The 23,785-nt window shown below is 35.3% G+C and overlaps 1 protein-coding gene across 1 annotated transcript in view; it reads right to left on the bottom strand.

The window, feature by feature from the left end:
* Positions 1-20,711: 20,711 nt before the first annotated feature.
* The window catches only part of LOC145693655 (amine oxidase [flavin-containing] B-like), a 65,722-nt gene continuing 62,648 nt past the window's right edge, over positions 20,712-23,785 (bottom strand). The window contains exon 9 of the mRNA XM_081769879.1: positions 20,712-21,271. Coding sequence (XP_081626005.1) covers positions 20,990-21,271 — 282 coding nt within the window. The 3' untranslated portion in view covers positions 20,712-20,989. The remainder of the gene's footprint in view (positions 21,272-23,785) is intronic.

Genomic DNA, 23,785 nt, shown 5'->3' with positions numbered 1-23,785 from the left:
TTCCAGCAAGACTTCTGCATACTCTAATAGTGCAGTATTATCTTTTAACGCCTTTGTTCTTAATAGAACCAAAATTCTTACTCAATAGTTACAGTAATTTGTGTTTGTACGTTGTTTAATTTTACGCCTCTTTGTTGCAATATTTGTAATTCGAATGTAGCTTATTTCTGTCAGTATCTTGTGCCCTATTGCTCGCTTCTAACACGTCTCGGGGGAAAGGGACGCACCTCAGGTTGGAAACCACTGCTTTATTTGTTATGACAAAATAATGTTCTTCTTAGCTTCAGTTTAATTTTTGAATTGAATATGTATTTTCATGTTACAAGATAAGTTTGATTATTACTACTGTTTCATTTGAATAGGCATGTCAATTTTGAAAGCATACAGTTCTTACCTTCATTCTTCAACAGACTAGTTTCTTTTATTGTAATGTTAACCGCTTGAAGAGCAATCTTGTGAATAAACTAAAATGTACTTACTTTTGCTTCTCCAAATTCGTGCAGATCGCCCCCAAAAAAATACGTTAAATGTAGAAGTTTCGGTGATAACTGTCAACATTTTCAGGACTTAGGTAAGAAACAGTATTTTGATATGGGTAGGGAAAATGGAAATTACGACAATGTGTCTGATGAAGGCGAATGGTATTTTTAACATGCTTAGTGCTTTGGTCAGAGTATGTTTTATTAAATGTTTACATTCATAAATGTAAACATCTCATTGTAAACATGTAAATTGCATACTCCAGATCCCTGCCAAAGTAGGTTTCTTATCTAAGTCTTGAAAATGTCGTCAGCGAAAGTGTTTGAACGATCTGTAAGAATTCTAAGGACCAAAAGTGAGTGCTTTGAAGTTTATTGATAGTTTCTTTTAGCTATAGATGGAAGACATTTTCTACATATTAAATGTAAATAACTCCAAGTTAATGTGAACACTTTGAATTTAATTTAATATTTTGAACCGTTTATGTTACAGATAAATAACACATGATGTCAAGTTATAAAATACAAATTGTTACCTTGGTTTATCATTACGATAGTTGAATTTATGAAATCATGAATTTAATGTCAGCATCAGTGTAGTGTGTGTATATAAACTGTTTCTCAGTTTCTTTTGTTCTGCTGGCAAGAACAAGCTGAAAAGTTTGTGAAGGGAAGTCAGAATCTGCTTCTTTTATGAGTGATGGTCTTCTCATTATATAAGATAGTGATCTCTGAGATTACTTCGCACAAAAGCTATTCGCTTGCAACAAAGGATGTAGAAAAATTGGAGAAAGTGTTGCGTGAATTAACTAATAATAACCAATTCAGGACGTTGAGACTTTGGATGGAGCTCTCGTATATTAGGATTAGATTTCTCGACTTTCTGCATCTATGGTCATGTTAGCCCGTCACTTATGAGAATGACGTCCCTCTTTGATCACAGTGTCCGAGGTAAGGGAAGAAGGAAAGGATTGAGGAAGGGAAGGAAGCGATATGTTAGGTACCATCCCAGCATTTGCCTAGTGTGGATGAAGAAACCCTCACTCAGGATTGCTGGCTTCAAAAAACTTTTTATCCTTTTTCGACCGAGTGTGCCCAGCGTAATGATTCTTGTAGAAAGTTGAGAATTTTGCGAGCAAAGATAATCGATATGAAAAATTCGTCGCGTATCATTCTTTATATTTCAAATTAGAGACGGTTTACTAATTCAAACATGGTACACTTTAAAATATTCTACACCGTTTCCGGTAAAACCAAATTCTTTTTGTTCTCGTACACATTTCGAATGCCATTGCTCAGAAACTAATTTAACTTTGGACATCCTTTCGTGTAGGTTTTTTGATTTGTATAATTGTGTTGTGTGTATGGGTAAGTGCCCCAGATAAATGAATGTGACTGATAAATAAGGGGATTCCATCTCCTGATATAAATCAAGGAATTTTTATTTTCAAGAACTAAAATAACGTATGAAGTTCTTGCTTACAATATTTGCACACACACATATATATACAGGGCCGGATTTAGGGGGGTACACCGGAACACGTGCACCCCCCCTCCGTTCTGAATATACACTAAGGTGAGAAACTGACAGTGGAAATAGCAATACTTTCCTAAAATTTCATGTCATGTTTCCGTTTCGGGCTTAAAAGAAAGCGGTTTTGCTAAACACAATAGCTTAAGTCAGTTCCTCATACACATCACAGGTGCCTAAAGGCATTTTTAAAAAATGATTCAAATGTACTGATAGTTATTGGTGCACCTCCCCCGTCAGGAAATCCTGGATCCGGCCCTGTATATATATATATGTGTGTAATCACATAATCAAATAATAGGTACTACAGAACACACATTCGCTGAAAGCACAAAATAAGATCAGAGTTTCCAGCCGCAAATGACTTATCGTAGAACTACAGAGAGAAAAGTATTGGGTTGTATATTCAGCTGACGCATTATTCGCCCGCCATTTTGTATATATTGACAGAAAATCAAGTACTCACATGATTGATGAAGGAAGATTTCAGGAAAAGTCGAATGAATTACGAAGTAAAAATGAGCGGAAGAAACTAATAAATGTTTTTGTTCCATATAATCCGACCATGAACACTAAATAAGTGATGCCGTGATGAGGAACCCCAGCAAATGGCCTATATACCGTGTTAGTAAGTAAACTTCAAATTAACTTCTTCGTTTTAGATTGTGCTTAAAATTCCCACAAGTTCTATCGCCGATCAGCCATTTGTGAATCGGAATTATAATGCTTTTAGTGTATATCTGATCTGAACTACCATGTAAGTACCTATTATTGTGATATATATTAAGATACATGGTAATTGTAGGTGATATAAAAAAGTCTGATCATGCATTTGTAACGGTCCTTTCGCTTGCAGGTTTTTTTTCTTATTGCGCAACAATTTTTTTCGATACAGTCCCGCGACGGACGACATGGCAGGCGTCGTGGAACTGTAGGCCCATGGTCGCCATTGAGGTATGTCCTCAAAACAGATAACGCATTCCAAGTCCTTTGAATAATAGGCTGGCATGATGGAAACCACATAATCACAACGCCCGGTCGGTTAACTGAGTATTACCGTGACGTAATAGATGGAGATTATTCCAAAACATGAATGCACTGTATGTGTATACGAGGGAATGAACGTCACCATATCATCTGATACTTCAACATTGAATATATTAACTAGATTATAATGTTACTTCAATTTAAATAATTGAGACCCTTTAAACATAAAGTTCTATTTACAGTTCAAATACATCAACAGTAGTAACAGAACGTAGGAATCACAGAAGGTAAGTATCCATTTCAATAATATTTATACATGCAATATTATCAAACTTCAGAAGCCACTATGCTTGCACGTATCACATTAGTGTACCAGATATCGTATTTGCATTAAGAATCAATTGTACTTTTAGTACACTTAGGAAATAAGTCGCATCGCCAGTTTCGAAATTCGTACTTATTATTACACATTGTATTATCTTTAATTATACTTTATTTCTTTATATTATTAGTATTAACTTCTTTATATCAATAATTATCTTATACTATTCAATTACGTAGAAATGCAATGGCTTATTACCTATATTATTGTATTACTAAAGTATTATTTTCCTTTTAGATGCAAAATGTCATAAGCTGGTATTTCAATGCTGAATTCCTAGTGGCAATGATGAATCAAGCTATTAGTAAAAGTTCATAATAACGTGCATGTATTCTTTGTTATTTCTATGTTGGCACTCTCAATGATTCTACGCATGATAAATTGACTTTTGATTCGGCAGGCCAATAAGATGCAAATTTACCAAATTAGATGATCGAATTATTTCCAGAATCTGTTTTGTTAACTGTTGATTTTGATTATAATATGAAATTTACAATATTACTATGAATTTGGATGAATTAGCATTGTTCCTGGGGTTTTGAAGAAAAGGGGCAGAGCCCCTAAGCTTACCGTTTACAAATTCATGGTTTTTGGAAACATTTCTGCAATAAACAAAATTTATACTTAGCTTCCCCTTTTAAATAAAATACTTAGAAATCACTGAGATTATTGTTCCACTTGGTGAATTGTCAAATAATTTGTTTTAAAACTTAAACTTTATAGTAATTCCATACTTTTCCTTATATCGAAGTCACAAACAATTTTCTTCTTCTTTATATTCATTTGATTAAAATTGATACGGACCAAATTCCAAGTTCTCGTTATAATGTCACATAGTATGGATTGACATTAATCTCACTTATTTTAACTAATAACAAAACAAATAATTTTAAAATTATACGAACAATGAACAAAACATTAAGATATTTATGACGGTGCAGGATTGTAATACGTACACCAAATGGTGGAGCATTACAATTTTCCCCCTCGCCCCATCATCTTGCGTGATGGCATTACAAATACATAATTTCTGTGCGTTCTTAATTTCCAAATACTTATCCTTTATTACTCTACCTTTATAATTATATTTTAGATCCATCCATAATTATTAAATGATTTGTTAATTTGGTGGCAAGTAAAGACTTTAAATTCTGCGCCAGGAAAGCTACTGTTGCCTGAAGAAGAAGAAGAAATATATTTAAAAAATGCAGATTTCAACTATGGAGTGAAAAATGTAAATGAATATTTTAAAATTGTATCTTTTAAGAAATATTTTAGTATGCGTGGCTTTGAAGTTGTGTATCTAATTATGAAGTGAATTTTTCGAACCCACTCCGGGTTCTCATAAGTAATGTATCTTCCGATATTCGTATCAATAGTCTAAATTAATTATAGCCTCTTCAAAATTCTCTGTTAACTTATGCTATGTTAATGTTTGTGCATTGGCTATTCAAATGGTATCAGTTCCAATGGAAGAAGGAAGTCGTTAATGTGATGTTTGCAAACGAATAGTTTTCGTACTACATATTATTTCGAAGGTTACATGTCGATTGGGTATTACGTCGGAAGGAGACGTACTTACATACTTCTGCTTGGAATAGGTTGACTCGGTATTACATACGTATTTGATTTATTGGGTTCACAATTGGTGTATGTCTGTTAAATACGTAATTACGACGAATAAAATGAAAATAAATATAATGATATTAAAATATTGCAACGAATGAAATGTTCAACGATGAAAGTTAATATAAAGGTTTATAATAAATATAATGAAATAAATAAGTAAATATAAGAAAGTATATACATATATAAATATGATGAAAATGAAACAGACATAAGCTAACTTCTATGAACCAAGTGCTATTTAAAGTTATAGTTAAGTAAGAGTGCTAGTGTTAACCTAAAATCCAGCATGCTAAACAACATAAACAACCTTCTGGAATAACCTAGATATTTAACATCAAACAACTACCAGGAACTAAACCTAATTATAGAACTTAATTTACACCTAGTTTTCGTTACAAACTAAACCTACAGCCAATGTATTTATTCATCACTGGAAACTCCAATCATTGGATTCATAAAAAAAAAAAAAAAAAAAACACTGAAGAAGAAATAAAGCAAATAGACCCTATTTAATGATGCACAGATAACAGAACATAGAAACAGTTTTGAAACTAAAATATTGTATTTCAAATCTGGCTCTGTTCCAACTTGTTGAGTTTGTAATAATAATTTTGAATCTGAAATTTCCTTGGTCATTTCTGCTATATATGTTAATAAGCTAAGTTTATACATATGCTCGATTCCTTGGGTAGAATGTTTTTCACTCCGGATCTGGAAAGCGTTATCTGATGTGCTAATGTTTCTGGAGCTACTCTCCAGATGGCGACCCAAAATATAGAGCTGCGTAGAAGGAGAGATATAATAAGGGCTGTCTCACATTTTTTTTTTCCTCCATGACACTTGGGTGCAATAATATAGTTAGATGTTATTGTGTGAGAGATTTTAATTAGTCAGTGTTAAAATAAATATATATATATATATTTTACTGTTAATTTTCTTAAATCTTTTATAAGCATATAATAAATAATGAATACAGTAAATAGATAGACATATTGAAATATTTTTAAATTTATATAATTGACACTATAAAAATCTTTTTTATAAAGAATTGATTGAAGATATTCATTAACCCTTGTCCGAGCAAGATAGTTTTGTAACGTAGACGGCAGCTGGGGCCTTACCAACTCGATATGTTCATGACTTTAACTTCGACTAAAGATAGAAGAATTCAGAATTTTATATCATCGAAATTTTTATGGTTATTGAGAAATTCGAAAAAAATATATGAAGCTACTGGGCCTGGGAAGCCCCGCTTGACCGGATAAGGGTTAAATATTTCAGTGTTTCACAACAAATTTTTCATTTGATATTGTTATTGTATAGTAAATATCTTCAAAATTATTTAAGGTTTGTGTGTTAGAGCAATTGTAGCAACGTACCATTACACATTAAAACTGTAGATTTTCCTGTATTGTAAAAACTGTTGAAAATGTGTTGGTTGTAGGTATGGTTGTGATATTGTGTGATCCATAGGCTTCAGATAGTTATGTATAGTAATCAGCAAATATGTATACTCCTCCATAAAAACCAAGCCACTTGACGTGACAATCCTTTGTGGGCCTGAGCCGCTCCAACGCCATCTGTTAGTGACCGGCTGAACTACATTCAACCTAGCGATCAACGGGTGGTCAGTGTGCTGCATCGCCCTCTCTAACAGGCGCATTAGGAGGTTTCTAGATCTAGTGGCCGTCTCGTTTATTATTCACATGACCCCAAGTTGCCTCACAACGCTCGGTGGACGCCGAAAATAGGGGAGCACTGACCGGAACTGAACCCGGGACCATGCGGACGAAAGTCCAAACACTAAACTGCGGTGTCCCCCAATATACTTCTCTATAGATGTTCTTCTGTTAATAACATCAAAACTGAATTGGTTGATTCGTAATTATCTTTCCAATATAAAATATAAGCATGTAATGATATATAATGAGTAACAAATTGCATAACTGGTCCGAGACCCAAACCCAGGTCTCCTTACATTTCCGATTCATTAACTACTACTATACTTATTCTGCTTTTTGAACAGCCCTATGATTTTTTGCTCTTGAGAACGGTGCTTAACCACTCAGACTACATGAACTGTACAATAACTCTTGTGCGTGGAAAACACTGCATCTACATGTAGAACACCTATGACAGTTGAATTATGTTACACAGGATGTATCAAAAGTCCGAGGCCATAGACCAACTCCGTTATAAGTAAAGATACAAAAACTAGGCCAATTCCGTTGTAAGTAAAGATATGGAAATATGGAAAATAGGCCAACACCGTTATAGCTAAAGATACGAAATCTAGGCCAACTCCGTTATAAGTAAAGATACGAAAATTAGGCCAACTCCGTTATAAGTAAAAATACAAAAAATAGGCCAACTCCGTTATAACTCAAGTTACGAAAAATGGTGTTGAATCTAAAATGGAATTTTCTAATCCTACCAACCATTTTAGGCTCCACACTAGTAAGATACGCTATGTTAAATGAAAAAGCAACGCATCCAATTCAGCATGCTGTTCAAGCGTAACTTAAAGGCACGTAAACAATGATTCGAGAAACCTGTATAGGGGGACTCGAGGGAACAGATTTCAACAACTTTCCATTTTTTTTCGTCTCTACTCATAACGAACTTTGTCTCTTAATGAACAACATGCCTTAATGCCACTTGTGGAGATGAAAGTAGAACTTTAGTACTACAATATTCAGTCCCATAAGACACACGTACTTTACCAATTGATAATCTTAGTCTTTACGCAGAAATGAATTGCATATTTCTCTCTCACTAATCTGCTGTTGATAATGTAGGTGGCTTCCCTCTTATGAAGCTGGAAACGGCTCGTCCTTGTAAATCGATGAATGAGAGTAGACTGGATTCACTACTTACCCAGTGCAACAGAGAATTACGATAAATGGTAATTGAGTGTGTAATTTCTCATAGGAAAGATTGAGTTCAGGACTTCTGTTGTTTATATCTGAAAGGTAAAGGTGTTGGTCTGCTACTTACGGGTGACTGAAGAGCTAGTACTACCTGTGGTGTCTCAAATCCAAAATATTGACGTTACAGAAAAATGTCAGTTTGAGAGAAATACGTTCATCAGCGTAAGTAACCAGGAAGTTATTACAGTTTTTTTTACAATTTCTTGTATACACAGTTTTACATGGCTCGGAAGTTATACAAGGGAGACCAACAACGTAATTCACATATGTAGACATAATGCTAGTCTTCATTATTTAACAAATGGATAGATAAAACAAAACTAAGAAATCCACGTGCATGAAATAAACATATTGTCAACCCCCCTACGTGTGCCTTCTGTAGCAATTGCGTAGCTCAAAACGCAGGGAGATTGTCCTCCGAACATTATCTATAATGTCCAGGAAAATTTAGCAACTAATTTCATGAAAGCAAACAACATGCCAAGTTTCATTAATAAACATTTGTATTTTCAGTAAAGAACTTCGTCATTAAATTGTACTGTGTGTTGTGTATAGAATATACAAAACATTATCAGATCACAACTCGCGAAGTCTGATTATTTTCTCTATTTGACAACAATGATCAGATAGCAAACACATACCTTCTGAATCGATGTTGGTGATGGTCCTCTGGAAGCAAGGAGCAGTTCAACAAACTCCAACCACTTGGAATGATAAGACTACCAAGGTTTTTAGAACGTTAAATAGTTGTAGAAATTATAAATTTTACAATGACTCTCATAATAGTTCTTACTCTGCATTACTTATTTGTTGTCCTTCGTCATCAAAACATTACACATTCACATGTCTGTATTTACATCTTACATAAAACAATAACTTGGACAACAATACAATCTCATCATAATTTTGAAATGTACTTTCTTTTACTTAATTTTGCGTTTTGTAATTTCTTGTCTTTAATTTTGTTACATCTATTTGTCTTTATTTGAGCCAATTATTATAGATTTTTAAAATATAAATTCATTTAACTCTAGTTCCTCAACAATGTTGATTTCCATTTACAAGTCCACATAATGAAATTTCAGAGAATTCAACAAAAGTCTTAAATTTTATTTTCCACACACTAATACATCTCTACATATGCTCCGTTGGTAGCACGAACAATATCCAGTTTGTATTCAACATCTTGCTAGGTTCTGTCCATATTCCCTGTTACTGTTGCAACCATATCACTAATGTGGATTCGTAACTCTGGGGTGTTTTTCATTGAAGTCGCAAGTATATGATTCGTGGCACTCTGCACACGTGTCTGAAATTTCGTTGCGTTGCGTTAAAAACACAAATTTTATTTATTTAGTTTTATTTAATATGGCGAAATTAAGGCTAATGATGCCTTGTCTGCCACTTGACCATGCAAACATCAGGATTAATATGATAATAATAAGTATTTATAGAATAATAATTGAAAAGATACACATTGAAATGACAATAAAAATTACAATCACACACACACTAATAAACACAATATATTCAGATACATTTAGGGAATACGAGAAACAGATAATTGTAAGAAGATTTTTGGGTCAGATATCAGTAAGTCTAGAAAGACTCATGAAGGGTCTGCTGAACCGACTTTTTAAATAGATTGATTAACTAAGATAATCGTATGCTGGGTGGAAGGTCTTCTATTCACGGCTAGTGGATGCAGAGAACACATTCGAGTAATGTTTCGACGAGTTTAGGGGAAGAGAAAGTAGTTTGTTTAGCCCTGATCTTGTATTATGATCGCGATCATGATGAGCATTTAATTTTTGCAATCGTTGAAATAAGTGCGAGGGTTGTTGAAAAAGCACAAAGTCTTCAAGAGAAGTGTAAGTCGATGCAGATGACGTGTATCCGCAAGTTTTGAGAAGACTCAACTCTTTGTAGTATGGAGTTAAATAATTTGATCGTTTAAGATTATAAGCAATTTTCTCTCAGCATACTACACCAGTGCCTGTGTGCGTTGTTGAACAGTCGCAATTTTTATATAGTGACTGTGGCGCTGCGTAGTGAGCAAACGGACATTTTCAAATCATAAAAACAGAACTTGGAAGATGTGGGTTTTCATTTGGTGTTCTGAGTTATTTCGCAATTAATTTGTATTTCGTTCACAGTATTACTTGAAATTAGGGGAATTTAAACGAAACGCGCTATATGATTCAACCGTCTGCATGTCCAAACATAGCAGAGTTGTGGTCCAATCCATGTGATCTTGAGTGCCTGAGCACCATCTTCAAGCGGGATAAAATGTATGGCTTTACATAGAGTGAACTGGGTAGCTTAATAGTTAACGTATCGCCACTGTAAGCCTGACCTCCATTCTCAGTCTAATCGTGCATTTTTTCAGTTCTTATATTTTAAATTCGCGCGTATAGAGGAATTGATGTTAAATAAAATCATTTCTTTTCTTCCATTTACCTATGTAATATAGGGATTTACTTTGTAACAGCACAGAAAACCTGATTGCTGGACTGGCAAATACTTGAACCCAACTTCTGCCAGTTGAACTACTAGAAACTAAACCAGTTTTCTAGTACTTCGTGATGGCCAAGTGGGAAACGCGCATGCTTTGTGTGTGTGTGTGTGTGTGTGTGTGTGTGTGTGTGTGTGTGTGTGTGTGTGTGTGTGTGTGTGTGTGTGCGTGCGTGCGTGCGTCCGTCCGTCCGTCCGTCCGAGGTTTGATTTTCGGTGGATTTACGGACACAAACCCCGAGTATTGATTCGCACAGCAAGTCTCGTCTTCTATAGCTGCTTATACTGCTGCTAAGACATTAAAACTTCGATCGAGTCAACCAATTTTCGTTGTTTCCGATTATTTATTTCTGAAACTCCAGCCAAATCAACTATATGCTGACTAATCATTTGTGGAAACAATATATGTGGGTGGTTATTTGGATTGAAAACGCCTGAACGTTCAATATGTGCACATATCTTTATTTGCGCTTCATATGGTGTAAATGCAAGTACAGGGTATGCAAACAATTATTTAACTTTATGAGAACGCCTTTATTGTTATTGTTTTGAACATTTTCTACATTAAGTGCTGGAAGTGGCTACGTTTTGTTCTTCTCACAAATGCACACGACGAACCATGTTGTTGAAAACCCTTTTCAATGTTCTGTATGAGATGTTACCAACACAGCAATGAATATTGTCTTACAATTCCAGAATACTGTGCGGATAAATAATCTAGACGGAGTCCTGAAGATAACCCCGCAAGAAAAAGTCTGCAGGTGATAAATAGAGTTCCTTCCTTTCGGGTGTTGCAGGTTCCATTAACAAACGACAGTAATCTTTCCGCGGGCATCCATGTCTTTAGGCAGCAGTTGCTGGACCATCCTATAGGGGTACAATTTAAAACACTTGCTCAAGGTCGAGTGTGCACTGCCTATGGAGAGTCCGGATTGACTCGAAATTCATCATAGTTTATACCCACAACATATACAGTTTGCACATTGATCCTCTGTTCTCTCAACAACTTTGGTCGACAGCTTTTCGGTGCGTCCACTGTACTAGCTATCTCGTGTAACTTGTCGTACAGCCTCTTGATGGAGGATTTGCTTGGAACGTCTGTTCCGTACTTCTGTGTGTAGACCCTGTGAGTCAAAGCGTAACTGTTGGTGCGAATGTACTGTTACAGTGAATATGCGCTGATGCAACATGTAGGGCATGACTGCTCAGTTATTCAGCATCTATATGGAAACACTCATAAGATTGCATAACTTTTTCAACACGCTGTATAATACAGAACGACTACACTGTTATTCTTACGGCTGTTACTTAGTGTCCGTGATAATGAATAATAACAGGGTCTGTTCCATTCCAACTTCATTTCATGCTATTAAATGCAAATTTAATAAAATTTGAACGTTAAAGCGTTCATAATTAAAATTCAGTTAATGTCCAGTGTACAGTAATATATAATGTCTTCATAAATAATTGCCAGCGTATATTTGAGTGATAGGGCTTGAGGAACAGCGAATCAAAAACTTAGAAAATTTGTCATCTTGGCAGTAGCAAATCTTTCTCTAAAATTTTCACCCACTGCGCAGTATTTGTTTTACAATAATTTTCTGTAAACATTCCATCCAAATGATTTTCATCAATTTTTTTTCTATATCAATCGGCGCAATAATAATAATAAAACATAACAAGCTCGGCTTTTCTCTTCGTACCTTTAAAAAAGCTTATTACTACTACCTCCTCTTAAAGGATTCCTTGTTTCTGCAATTTCCCTAAAATCCGACACATCTATTAGACAAAACATACATTTGAAAATTAAAAAAAGAAAAAATCAAATAATGACCAAAGATGAGTTTTCTACATTCCCCGCACCATCGGGTCTTCGAAAATAGAGCACGAACTAGTGCACCATTCTGATAGATTGAGGGCGAATCGTACATCGGTTATGAATTGTAAACTGCAAACCAAAAAGTGTACTCTTCTCTAAATATGATGATATGGAATATGCATAACTATCTGAAGTCAACGCGGTGACTTGTGTAGTAAATTGTGTTATATTTTAGTGTAGACTGAGTAATCTTGTCAGTGTAGAATCTCTAAGAAGTGTGTTGTGTAGTCTATAATTATTATTAAGGTCTAATTAGATAAGATATTTGGCCTTCTTATACTCAATCTATTTTGTTTTAATATAATATCTAGAGAAGTACCTTTCGTACGCATATCTGGCAGTGAAGAATATATATATATATATATATATGTAAAGGGTGATTCTTAAATTAATGCAAATATTGTGTCAGGTGACTCTTTAGATCAAAATCGTTTTTTAGAGAATGATGAAACAAAATCATGGTTTCTCATGCCTTCCAAGCATGGTTTAAATAAGTGCTCAGATGTTCAGAAAAATGCTCATTAGATGGTACTTCCCAAAAACGAAAAATAAGTAAATAAAAATGTTGAATACATATCTACAAACTGTTATTATTTAGGATAATGTCAATGGATCGAAAATAAAAAGGCGTGGTAAAGAACGAACATACAGAGGGACGAATGTCACTGGGTAGTAAACTTTAAAGATTAAATAAATCAAAATACATAAGGAGATGTATTTCACTACGTGCAACCAAAAATGCAACTTCCGAAACTTTGGACTTAGTCACTAAAAGTGATAATTATTTGCATTTGATTCATCCATTAGATGCATACAATATTGTAAGGTGATCCTTTGTGCTTTGAATTGTCCATGTTTCTTGAAGTCCAATTATCTCTTAAGCAGATGCGTGGGGAATAATTTACACTACATGTTTATTTTCATGTAGGTTAGCAATCACATGCAGAAAATAATTTATAAATTATTAATGCAGCCACATTATACATGAACTATGGGAATATAATCAGAGCTGCGAACTACATGGAATTTTCCTACCTTTATACAGGGTGGGCCAAAGTCACAAAAGGGTTATAACTGTTAATAACTTTATTTATCATTAGTTTCCTTGATATTTCACATATTTAAATATCAAGAATGGGAGATTGTTTACACTTACGTGGAATATAATTTCAGGTAAGTGTCCGCCACTATGGGCGTCACAGATACAGGCTCTGTCTAGCGCATGATTCATGAAAAGGGTCAACACTTCTGGTCCGAGTGTCCATACTTCGGCACGAAAATTGGCCTTCAGCTACTATATTGTTGTGGTTTGTTCACATAAACTTTGTTCTTTAGATAATACCAAAGAAAATAATCAAGCGGAATGAGGTCAGGCGAACAGGAAGGCTAGTTTATGTCAGTATTTCTTGAGATGATGCAATGACCGAAAATGGTCCTCAGAAGCCAAATTTGTGTCTTTTGTTGTGTGTGCTGTGGTCACATCTGGTTGAAACCACCCTTTCAGGCGTGTTCTCCACTGTGGAACGCACAGGAGTCTCAATCATGTTTCGATATCGATCACGGCCCAATGATCGTTTCTGACGTCATGCCTCACCACACAGTGCACTTCACAGGATGCAGTTCGCACCAATACTTGGCGTATGGGTTTTCACTGTTCCAAAACCGACAGTTTTGTCTGTTAACAAAGACATTAAGTGAAAAATGCTCTTCGTCACTCATCAACAGCTTGGATAAAATCAGTGGCAGACATCTATCTGAGATTATATTCCAAACATAAGTGTAAGCAATCTCCCATCCTTGATGTCATTAAGTCTGTGAAATATCAATGGAAACTAATGATATTTTTTTAAAAAAAAGTTATTCCGTCACTTTTGACCCACCCTGTATATCACGAGGAATTTTTCTACCAATTGGTATTTTATTATTTTGATATACATTAGTGTTATAATACTTATTTTATTAGTTAAGTATTAATTTTAATAATATTAACATCAAGAGTTGCCAGCTACATTGGATTTCTTGTAACTTTTGAATCAATGACATTTTCATATAATGTAATAGGTTTCCAATTCGCATCTACTTGAAATAAAGTAAGAATGTTTTCCACTCAAACGCGTCTTAAACATTCGACTACATCAGGTCACTTGGGAAAGAGCAATGGACAAATATCTAGAATGATAGCTGAAATCACATTGTAAAGACTAAAACTGGCGTATACCCCGACACACCTGTGTAGGAATTAAGGATTTGCAAGATGTTTTGAAAACGCACTTGAAATCTTTAAAAAAAAAGTTTGTTTTGATCTCTTGATCTTCAGAAACTCCTAAATAAAGTGGCAGGAGACGTATGAAGTCGTCATTATAATATCCATTTCATCAACTTTTGTAGATGCCAAATAATGAGCATTTTTCTCGTTACATCCTTACTCTGCAAAAACATTTAAGGGGCTGCGTTTCAAAAGAGTACATGTCCACCTGCAACATTTTTAGACTATATAGGAAAAACCCTCGGCGGCCATGATAGGTTACATGCAAACTACAAGTTTTCAGGTGGTAAAATATACGGACATTTTTTTAATTGTGTATTTTATTCAGTGGAATTTTTAGTGACGTATCCTTTTGATTACCAGCTCCTCATCTGTGCTCATTACCTTGTTCAATCCTCTGCACCCATTTCATCTCCTCCTACAAACTATGGACACTCATTTAAAAAATCACTACATATGGCAGATTAAATTTGTCTGGAACCAAAATTTGAAAGACAATATTTTGTATTATTAGATACAAAATTTTATATGTGCTAATATATTGCAGTCGAGCATGTAATATGATAACATATCTTCAAAGTCAAAATAAAAATATGCTCAGTGTGATGTTAATGTTTTAATGTTGTCTATCTACCTCTTGAATCCACTTTAAAAAATTTTTTTCACTTAAAAAAAAAAAACCCTTTCGGTAGCACGAGATGGGGTCACCAAAATTTGGTTGCTTGTATAATAAGCGATTCGCTCATCAATGCCCAGATCGGTACTGGCTGTAGCTAGAAACGTGAAATTCGGATAGAAAACTTCTTATTTTACGGAAACATGGGATAAGAAAGAATTTTTTAAAAAAAAATACACATCATAAAGAGGAAGTGTATCAAATTTTTGCCAAGAATATAGTATCTTACGAATCCCTGAAATTAGGGAAATGATACTTGGTCTATAAACTCATCAAAAGAAACACGTGTTCAAGCATATTTGAATATTGTGCTGTTAATCCTTTGTATTACAGTAGCTACGCCATGAGTAGGCCTGCGTACATCTTTTTCAGTGTTTCCTCACTGATTACTGGTGCCATGTACTGTGCAAAAGTGCAACTACGTATTATCTAGACCAGCAAAAGAAACTACATAAACAAATAATAGAGAAAAGTTATAATTTGTATGTATAAAGGTGACCAAGCAAGTTCTGTCGCTTTTTCACCCACTACCTTCGAGCATCGATATGTCACCTAAGACGTACCTGGAAGATCAAAAATAGTCCCTATCAGCTTCGATGACCTGCTGACAACGTTCTGGAAGGCCATGGATTCCATCGCGTTAGAACTTGGTGGCCCGTGAAGTGAAGAAGGTATCAAGTGAATTTTAAACCTCTAATAGGGATTTGAACTGGTGTCCTCTAAGGAATGGAGGTGATAATCGGACGGTGCAATGTCCAGGGAGTATGGCGGATGCATTAGTGTTCCCCATCCAAGGCATAGAATGGTATCCCAGATCATCCTAGCCACATCCCGGATTGCATTGATGCTCTGGCCAGCTGATAGCAGTTCCCGATGCACAGTGCCGCGAGTAGTCCACTAAACACAGAGGAGAACCTTCTTCTGGTGCAGTGCTGGTTTCGGCTGTTTTAGAACCGGTTCATGGGATGCTAACCAATGATGACGGCACCGTAGAGCTTCGTACAGGACCCACTTCTCATCACATGTCAACACCCTGTCCAGAAATGGCTTTTTCCTCAGACGAGACAGTAAAGGAACACAGGTGTCTGCTCACGTTGCCTTCTGACTCGGAGTCAAATCATGTGGGACTCATCGACCCAACTTGTAGTGCTTCCCAAGTTGATGGAGGTGCTTCCGAATGGTTTCTTCACTCACACTGAGTGTTAGTATTAAATAGCAGTTCCTCACATGCCTGCCTACTGTTCGCCTCAATTGCTGCCTGAAGATTTTCATTTGATACATGTGTTGCTCTTTCGGCACGTGGTGCGTCTTCGAGTGTTTCCTGTCCGTCCTTCAAAAGTTTATATAATACGAAGGTGAATCATAAGTCTTACAGTATTTTGAAAGTCAAATGGAAAGCGCGTATGTACGCCGTGAACGACCATAAGTACAAGGTCAAACTTTTCTAAGATATAATGTGCCAAACGAACTATTTAACACGGAGGCCGCAACTCCGTCAATATCTTCATTCAGTTTTTAGTGGCGGTCAAGGCTCAACAACGTCTGATACGCGAACTCTTACTGTATGAGTTCAAACCCAGTGCAGCAGCAACCTAAAATATTTGTCATGCGAAAGGATAAGGTGTAGCACAGCACAGTTGGTGATTCCAAAAATTCGTTCGGATTATAAAAATGAAGACACCCAAGGTCCACATGCCCCAGCTTAACAGATTCTGAGGTCATTTAACAAGCTGTTGGTTAAAATCCATCTACCAGCACACAACAATTGCCAGACAAACTCGGCATGTCCTAGTCCACTGTAATGCGACATCTTCGTGAACTCGGGAAAAGCACCAGAAGCTGCGGCATTGTGACCTGCAAGTTCCCATCAGCTCACGCCCAGAGGGGAGGGGATGTGTGCCGACAAATGCTGTAAAATCCAAGTGAAGTGTGTTTCCTGAAACGATTTGTCACATGCGACGAAAACCGGGTGTTCTTTCAAAATCCGAATGTGTAAGAACAGTGATTGAGCAAGGGCCAACTTCCAAAACTAGTCGTCAAACAGGGCCGTTTCAAGCATAAAGTCATACTTTGTGTGCATCGGAACTATGAGGGGTGATTCACTTCGAGTTCAGTTCTAGCGGTTGTACGTTTATTGTGGACAGTTGAGCTGATGTATGCTGCATTATACCAAAAATATCGTGCATTGGTGAACCGAAAACGTGCAACAGGATAACGCAAAACTACACGAAAAACGCAATCAAAAAAATCAGGAATCCGATGGCGTCGAGGTGATGCCACACCCGACATATTATCCTGACCTTGCCCCTTCGGATTACTACTAGTTTGCCCATGGCGCACTTTCTGAAGTAGGTTGTTTCACCAATCAGCATGAAATGGAAACAACATTAACTGACTTCTTCGCCTCTAAGGATATGGTGTGGAATCAAGGAATTAGGAGGAACGTGGCTGCGAACACTCCAATACGATGAACTATACTTCGAATGTTAACTTGCTTCCATTGGACTGTAATAAATACAGGTTTGTTGTGTACCAGAATATTGCAAAACTTACGATTCACTCTTGTATTTAAATTTTTGACACTTCATTCGGAAAAAGACCGATGTAGGATCCTCTTAAGTTTCGGCGTATAAACTCTTCAATAAAAACAAGCGAACATGTGTTGGAGCATTTTCGAAAATTGCGCTTCTAAAGTGGAAAGGAGGACATTTTTACGATATTCAATTTTTCGGCTATGCAGTCATTAAGCCTTATTATTCTTGTCGAAGAATAACACCTCTTCTAGTTCAATTCTCAACGTAGCCAGCCAGCCCTTCTCTATACATATTTTTCACAATGTCTTCGCCACGACTAAATGGTCTCTGCGAAATCTTTTCGGTGTTACAATCCGCATTGGTATCTTCTGATTTTCTGGGCATGTCTCTCAAACAAGTAATCGCATTGAAAGAATTCTGTGGCGTTCATGTTCCGTTCTAGGTCACAGCTCATATTAACCAGGGGCAAATCCAAGGGGAGCTATCGCCTCTCTCCCAGAAGAGGAAAGATTTTATATATTAACAAAACCCATCCCAGAGCTTGGTGCTATTAATTAAAGGTAGCTCTAAGTAGCAGTACTACAACCCACCGCCCCCTTCGTCCAGAAGTCCGTCCTGGATCCACACTTGATTTTAACGAAACCAGTGTCCTGTTAATCACGTGATCAATATTATCAAACATCCTTGTATTGGATCAGCTGATATGGAACTCACTTATAGAAAAGTAAGTTTCAAAACCGATATTATTTATGTTCATCGCTTTTTAACTAACATATATATCAAATTAAGGTGCACAAGTTTGATTTATTCTAGCAAGCAACTGGTATATCGTAATGAAGTATTTTGCGTATGAGAAAAGTCTTTAAAAAAAAAAAAAAAAAAAAAAAAAAACTTTAATAAGTATTGACTAACAATAAATGGGATGAAAGTGATAAGTTTTCAGTTACCTAATCTCTTTTGTACCTGACGTAATCTATCTATGATAGGCTTTCTCTTCGGATGTTGTGTACTAAACCAGAGTTCGCAATTTAGAAGTTCTTAAATGAAGGATCAATGCAGCAGCCATCACAAGACCTTGTGCGGGAATGCGTGCACGAATATAGGAAAATAATAGTAATTTCTCTAAACCCAGCGACTGTACACACACAAAGATGTACCAATAGAGACCGGGTGTTCTGACACTAAAAGCATGGAAAAGAGCACTGTAATTTAACTGGAAATAATGAACATAAACATTCAATGTACAAAAATTGAAATTGTCATGCGTAGTGTCTAGATAATCTACAAACATAACTGATCACTGTAGAGAATGCTTCCTCATCATCAAAGAACCATGACTATCTTAATAAATAATTTACAGTATTTTATCATCTCATAACAGCAGTTCGAAGTTTTATAGAACTCGACAGGAAAAAATGTTGATCGGTTACTTTCTTGTAGATACATAAACTATATTTTAATTGCAATACATGTTTATAGTTCGTTGTTACAAGAAATCACTCATTGCAGTTCATATGATGTATGGTGCTTCAGTAGTAGAACGCTTACCTTTGGTCTGTGGGATCTCAGGTTCAATTCCAGGCCAAGTTAGTTTCTGGTGGACAACATGTCCGTGGGTTTTCTTGGGATCCTTCCGTTTCCTTCCACTTTCTCATTCCATCAATTCTTCCATCATCATTCCTTTGCCTTAACCATCGTCTCCCTTAGAATAAAGAATATAATCCTAAGACGTTAAACTAAAATATTTCCTTTCATTATATTTGGAATTCACATGATAGTGACATATTTTTTCAAGTTGTCTATAACAGAGTTCACTGTGACCTTAAAAGTCAGGGAAATAGACTATATTTTACAGAAGAGTCAGGGAATATTTTTTTTAGCTACCCGCAGAAGATATGAAGAACAACTTAAATAATTTAAAAATATGGTAAGAAAAAAGCTGCAAATACAAAATTATCTTTCGAAATAAAGAAGCTTCAGGAGTACCGGAAGATACGAAAACTTCTAGCATTGGGGAGAGGGGGGAGTAATTAAATCAAGAATTGAAATGCTACAAAAGAAAAAACTTAGGTTTGTTGGTTGTAGATAACCAAAGAGATAGGTCAAACTTGATATGTTTATGTTTATTTTTCAGAATACCGAGATATTAAAGATATACCGTTGGTGTATAATAATTGTTTGCTATTAGTGTCTTGTTGTGTTCCAAATAAAGGAAGTTTGAATCACAATAAGTACTAACTGTAAGAATGTATTCTTACACTGTGTTTAAACATAGAAAGAAAAGCGTTGAACGACTATGGAAATGGTATGGAGGCCTATTTATTTATTTATTTTAAACTTAACCATAAATATCGTGTTTGTAGTGTTGCAGGTCAGGAAAATTTTACTTAATAGTCCCTGAAAGTTACTGGAATCAATACCAAAATTTCAGTGTGAACCCTGTATAATTATGTCTTTGATTGGACAACACATTTTTAAAAAAAATAAATCAAAAATAAAACTGCATTCACGATGTACCTGTGTATAATTAAAAATCACCAAGAACAAGTGCATTGATGAATTTTCTCGTTTTGAGCACTCGTCCAAATCTCTTTAATTTGTCCAGATTTTTATTAACCACAATATTTCATTGGTATTCATGTTCTTTTCATGCATTGGGATGGATCGCATATTTGATCAACCAACAATTGCTTTGTGACGTGTATAATGAAAATGAATAATAAAGTAATATAGTAACTATATTGTGAAATAATTTCTATACAAGGGCACTTTCGGTGGAGGTAATGTTTTAGTTTTAAAAATTTGAACAATGTGTTCCAAGTATTCTATTTGAATAAAGTATTTTCTGGTTAGGAGGTACGAATCCCATTGTTTCTATAGTATAACACAGAAATATGAAAATAATTGAATAAAAAGGCAACAGTTTTATTTTAAATGTATGTTTCACATTTTTACACAATAACATGTTTTAGTTTTAAAAATTTGAACAGTGTGTTCCAAGTATTCTATTTGAATAAAGTATTTTCTGGTTAGGAGGTACGAATCCCATTGTTTCTATAGTATAACACAGAAATATGAAAATAATTGAATAAAAAGGCAACAGTTTTATTTTAAATGTATGTTTCACATTTTTACACAATAACATTAAAAGAATTAAAACGTGAGATCATTTTCTTAACAGTTCACCACCAACGCCACCAATCACTCACTTTTGACGACACATCGCTCATCACACTGTGAAATCCAAAAGCATATTTCACTGTATTAACCACAAATCGTAAGCTGTCATTATTCCTGTAAATTGAAAAGACTCCAATGACACCGCATACGATGAACACTGTCTGAAGAGATGGCTGATGTCGCTCAAGAATGGTCGGAGTCAATGGTTTTGCAGGAACCTCCACGAAATCAGGTTCATAAACATTGATATCTTTCTCCTTGATTAAGCCCAAGGCGTGCAGTACCTAAGTACAAAAGATATGTGAACATTTAGTCAGTTATATACAATACGCTGTACATAGATCTAAAAAAAAAAAAAAGTATAAATAGAGACAATGGAATCAAGTTTTCACTGATGCATTTACGTTATCCTATATCCTTAAAAAAGAAATATATATATATATAAAGTTAACTAATCTGTAATAAGCAAGATTATTGGAATTTTCTCCAGCTCAAAAATACCCAACTTTTGGGGGGAGGGGGTAAAGCCCACATAATAACCCACAATAAAACTTAAAAACAAAAACACCTCCAAAGATGTACTTCAAAATGCGAATTGAAATGATATCTTTAATGTGATTATAACTGCTTTCTTCAATCGTGTTTCTCAGTATACTCCTAGTTTCAGAATTTGCTTTGAATACCTATTTATCAAGAGATCTCCAGAACAGAATACCATTTTGTGTATGTGTGTGTGAATATGTGTTTGTTTGTTGATTGGTTTGCTTGCTTGCTTGTTTACTTGCTTGATTGTTTGCTTATTTTTGTTTGGGAATTATGCATAAAGAATTTTGTACGCTATTGATCACGCTGTAATGAAATAGGGTTATTTGCTCAACTGTCTATTTCCCCAACTTTCCGAAATGGTGTCATTTCCTCAAGTGCTTATCTTTCTTCTTAATCTGTTGATCATTAACCAAAAGAAGGAGAACAACTTCTGAAATTCTTAACTAATACAAGAAAGAAGAGGGGTGATACTTCGCTGCTGGCTATTTGAGCTGTTGCTGTTAACAAGGGTTGCAGGGTGTCAAATAAAATCATACTTTATCGAACAAAATTGCAAATAATGTTACATGTTTTATATTAATCCAACTGAAAATGAACATAAGGTATATCTGCAGAGTATGAAATGTCTGTTTTACAATGAATTCATTGAACTGTTCTTTAGAAACAAATCTCAAGGCAGAATCACTACACGGATTTATTCTTTAAATCCTTTAAAATCTAAAAGTGCTGGGTAAAGTATTGTGATATGGAACAAGTCACACGGACAATGAGAATTTACATTAATCAATTACCGAGTTTCTATTGACATTATTGGAACCATGTTCCTCCAATATTTGTTGAATAAGTTATATATTATTATTACTTTTGAAGGAAATGATCTATTTTAATTCAAACTTTAGTTCATTGGTCAAACTTTTTGTTGACACGTAAGCTTACTAGTAGTTCTGTATAATACCAAGTTAAAAGAGTGTGAGGTAAACAGTTTGCGCAGCTCTTTTCAATCGTGAGATCTTGGATTCAAATTTCAAGTCTGTATATCCTGATTAGGCGGGCTAATTTTCTGTCTTAACACGATGATACTTCCTGGCCGGCTTTTTCCCAAATTTTCTTTTGCTTGTTAATCTTTCAAAATGAAAAGACTTTCCGGTTGTATCTGAAACTGAAAGTAAAAAAGTTTCCTTGAGCGCTTAAAACCTTGCACTCAGAAGAAACATTATTTCTATTATTAAAATCTCTTATGTCTTCGGTGATTTGAAGCTGTAACTTCGGGAACATACAGTTGTGTCGTACCCCAAAAGTTCCATAATACCTATTTATTTATTTAAATTTATTTTCATAACAAATTCTAATGAGATTAACAGTTTTCTTTTAAAAGCCATTCGACGTAGAATTGATGTTATTCTACATTTTTAAATCTGAATGTAGAATAACATTTAAATAAATCTAAAATACGCAAAAAGCATTATTGTGCTTTATAGAACATAGTGATCCAAAACGGTGCTATTCAATCTTTTTTCTCGGGTACTCCTAGACAAATTCGCCATTCAATTGTGTACTCCTGAAGCTGTTTAAAAGAAATTAAATTCAAATTAACTTATTAAACTTAATACACATGTTTTGTTGATTAAAAAAGGGGGATAAATAGAGACCCAACAAAAGGACAATCTGTGGGCCAATCAAAAGACTATTTACAGGGGGATAAAGAGCACATCCGGAACAAGTATTAACATGGGAAACTGGGAAATTTCAAAACATATGGGAGACATCCAATTCTACTGAGGAGGATTTTCCCCTCATCCTCCCTGATAATTCGCACACTGAATGTTAAAAATTCAAAAACTAAAAGTAACTTTAAAACTAACCTGTTAATGAGATGACTGAGCTTGCTTCCCAGATGCCAACTCCTCGATTCTTGGTCGAATCTTCGAGACTGCGAGAATCAGAGCTGATTCTGGGTTCAAGCATTTTCTGTGTTTCGTTTTTATTGATGTTAATGCAGAGAAACGCTGTTCCCACAAATATGTTAATGGAAATGGAAGAAGTTGTGAAATAGCACTGTTACTAATTTCATTGTATCTTTTCGAACATAAATACAAAAGTCACAAATTGACAAGTTATCGAATTTCATTTGCAGTGAACTGTCAACGGAGATTTGCAATAGACCCCAGAAGCAGCATTACGTACCCCCAGAAACATCTTCGCGGGGGTACGCGTACCCCCGTTTAAATACCACTGATCTAGAACATGGGAAC

The sequence above is a fragment of the Thermobia domestica genome, chromosome 8, assembly GCF_964235325.1.
Source record: "Thermobia domestica chromosome 8, izTheDome1.hap1.1, whole genome shotgun sequence".
NCBI classification, from domain to species: domain Eukaryota; kingdom Metazoa; phylum Arthropoda; class Insecta; order Zygentoma; family Lepismatidae; genus Thermobia; species Thermobia domestica.
Note: the sequence above shows the minus strand (reverse complement) of the source record. Positions and strands in the feature narration are given on the sequence as shown.